We start from the raw sequence: 1860 nt of genomic DNA, 5'->3' as shown, positions 1-1860 counted from the left end.
ATAAGACTATTTAGGTATAATCTCACTAACTTAGTTAAACGGAACTCTAATATTTTAATTTTATATTTAACTTATGTCAAATTCAAATTATATCGAAACATGTATATAAAATTATATATATCAATTATAATTCAATTCATTTATCGAGTCTACTTCTGCACGCATGCAGGCTAGGGCATATGCAAGGGCAATGAAAGCGACCCTGTTCTTCTCGAACGCCACCCACAACATAAATGTGAACAAGATCTTCAAATTCATCATGGCAAAGCTGTTTAACTTGCCGTGGACGGTAGAGAGAAATCTGACTGCTGGAGAGCCCATCACTGACTTCTGAGGTGTTTTTTTTTAACACTGATTTCTTATTCACGTGTACAAAGCTGAAGAAAATAAAAATATTTTAAAAATGCGTTTGATCCCAGCAGATTGACTCCATTTTCTGGTTTTCTTTTATGTTTTTTAAAAAATTCTAGTTTCTAGTTCTACAGTGTAAGAAAGGAATGGAATGAGATATTTGTCCCCTCTAACAGTACTAATTCTATCAATGGTTGTAGCAGTACATATGCTTTTTACGTGCAGAGAAATACAAAGATCAGAGAATGCTTTTACATCTTCTTTTCCTAGTGGAGGGGGCACCCAATGCCATAAGAACATAAAAACAAGAACAAATATCTTGTTGATAAATCTAAAGGAAATTAAAGAGAAAAAAACAAAGAATAATTCGGTCTATATGTACTTGAAAGGCATGCAACAATTTATAAACAAACATGCTAATGCTCACACCAAAGATTTAGACAGGAAGTAGGATAAAAGGTTCCCTCTGTTTATAGAAAGTTGACCAGTTAAAGCAACTGGCTAAATGTTTGAAAGCCAGCAAATTCAAAAGTTTTACGAGAAATTAACAGAGATTATTGTGTTCTTATTTCAAATTTCTCTTATGCAAATAGCTAATAGGGGCTGCTCCATTTATTAAAATCTAGTAGCCAATAGGAGCAGCAGGGTCCTCTGTTTTAATAGATGGATATCTGCAGATTTGGTGAGGCTTTTTGGAACGTCTGCAGCACTTGAGCTCTCTCATGGTATGCTTGGACATTTCCACCGTTTTCTTCACCTTCCTTTGAAACAGTAATGTGTAGGTGTTCCAGGACATGGCCAGAGCGGATCAAATAGCGCAGGAAGGGAAGTTCATGCCTTGTTCCCCTGAAGCCTTCAACCTCCACAACAGTAAGAGTGTTGAAGCACTCGAAGGGCAAGGAGTTGAAGGGGGGGAACTTCTGCTCCCAGAAGTTATCAGGCGCCAGCGGAAATGGGGGCGCGTAATCCTATAAAACAAACAAAATAAGGAAAAATCATACCTGGGGTTTTTACTTTCAAGGCAAAAGTGTATGTGTTTTTTGAAAAACCCTTGCTAATAATAATACTCACAGGAAACACTCTTCCGGGGCCTATTTGGATTGTGAGAGTCTCCAAACAAGGACTACTGCGCAGGAAGAAGCACATTCCAAAAAATTCATGTTCATGCAGAGCAGCCTTCAATGTTAAGTGCGTTAAGTTCAGGGGAAAATCCATCTTGAATGGTTCATCTCCACAGGGAATAACCTACAAATTGTGAAGACAAGGAGAATAGTTGTTAGTTCCCACTTTCAAGCTTCTACTTTTCTTTTTCTTTGGCTTCTTTCAATATGGGGGGTGGAAATTTAGGCAGACAACAACTTAACATGAAACTGAAAAATTAAAGTTAAAAGAGTTTAACCCGTTTAATTAAAAAAATTTAAGTGAGGATTGACTTATATCGGCTATGTTTGGCAACAGACCGGGCCGGCACTGTAGCTGGAACAGTACCGTTCCAGCTACAGTGCCAGC

General features: G+C 37.7%; 1 protein-coding gene across 1 annotated transcript in view; it reads right to left on the bottom strand.

The window, feature by feature from the left end:
* Positions 1-779: 779 nt before the first annotated feature.
* LOC132174549 (F-box protein At3g62230-like) overlaps positions 780-1860 on the bottom strand; it is a 3098-nt gene continuing 2017 nt past the window's right edge. Inside the window, exons 2-3 of the mRNA XM_059586187.1 lie at positions 1423-1596; positions 780-1319 (exon numbers count right to left, since the gene is read on the bottom strand). Coding sequence (XP_059442170.1) covers positions 1008-1319; positions 1423-1596 — 486 coding nt within the window. The 3' untranslated portion in view covers positions 780-1007. The remainder of the gene's footprint in view (positions 1320-1422; positions 1597-1860) is intronic.

Source organism: Corylus avellana, chromosome ca3, assembly GCF_901000735.1.
Source record: "Corylus avellana chromosome ca3, CavTom2PMs-1.0".
Classification (NCBI taxonomy): Eukaryota; Viridiplantae; Streptophyta; class Magnoliopsida; order Fagales; family Betulaceae; genus Corylus; species Corylus avellana.
This window is presented reverse-complemented; position numbering and strand designations above follow the sequence as displayed.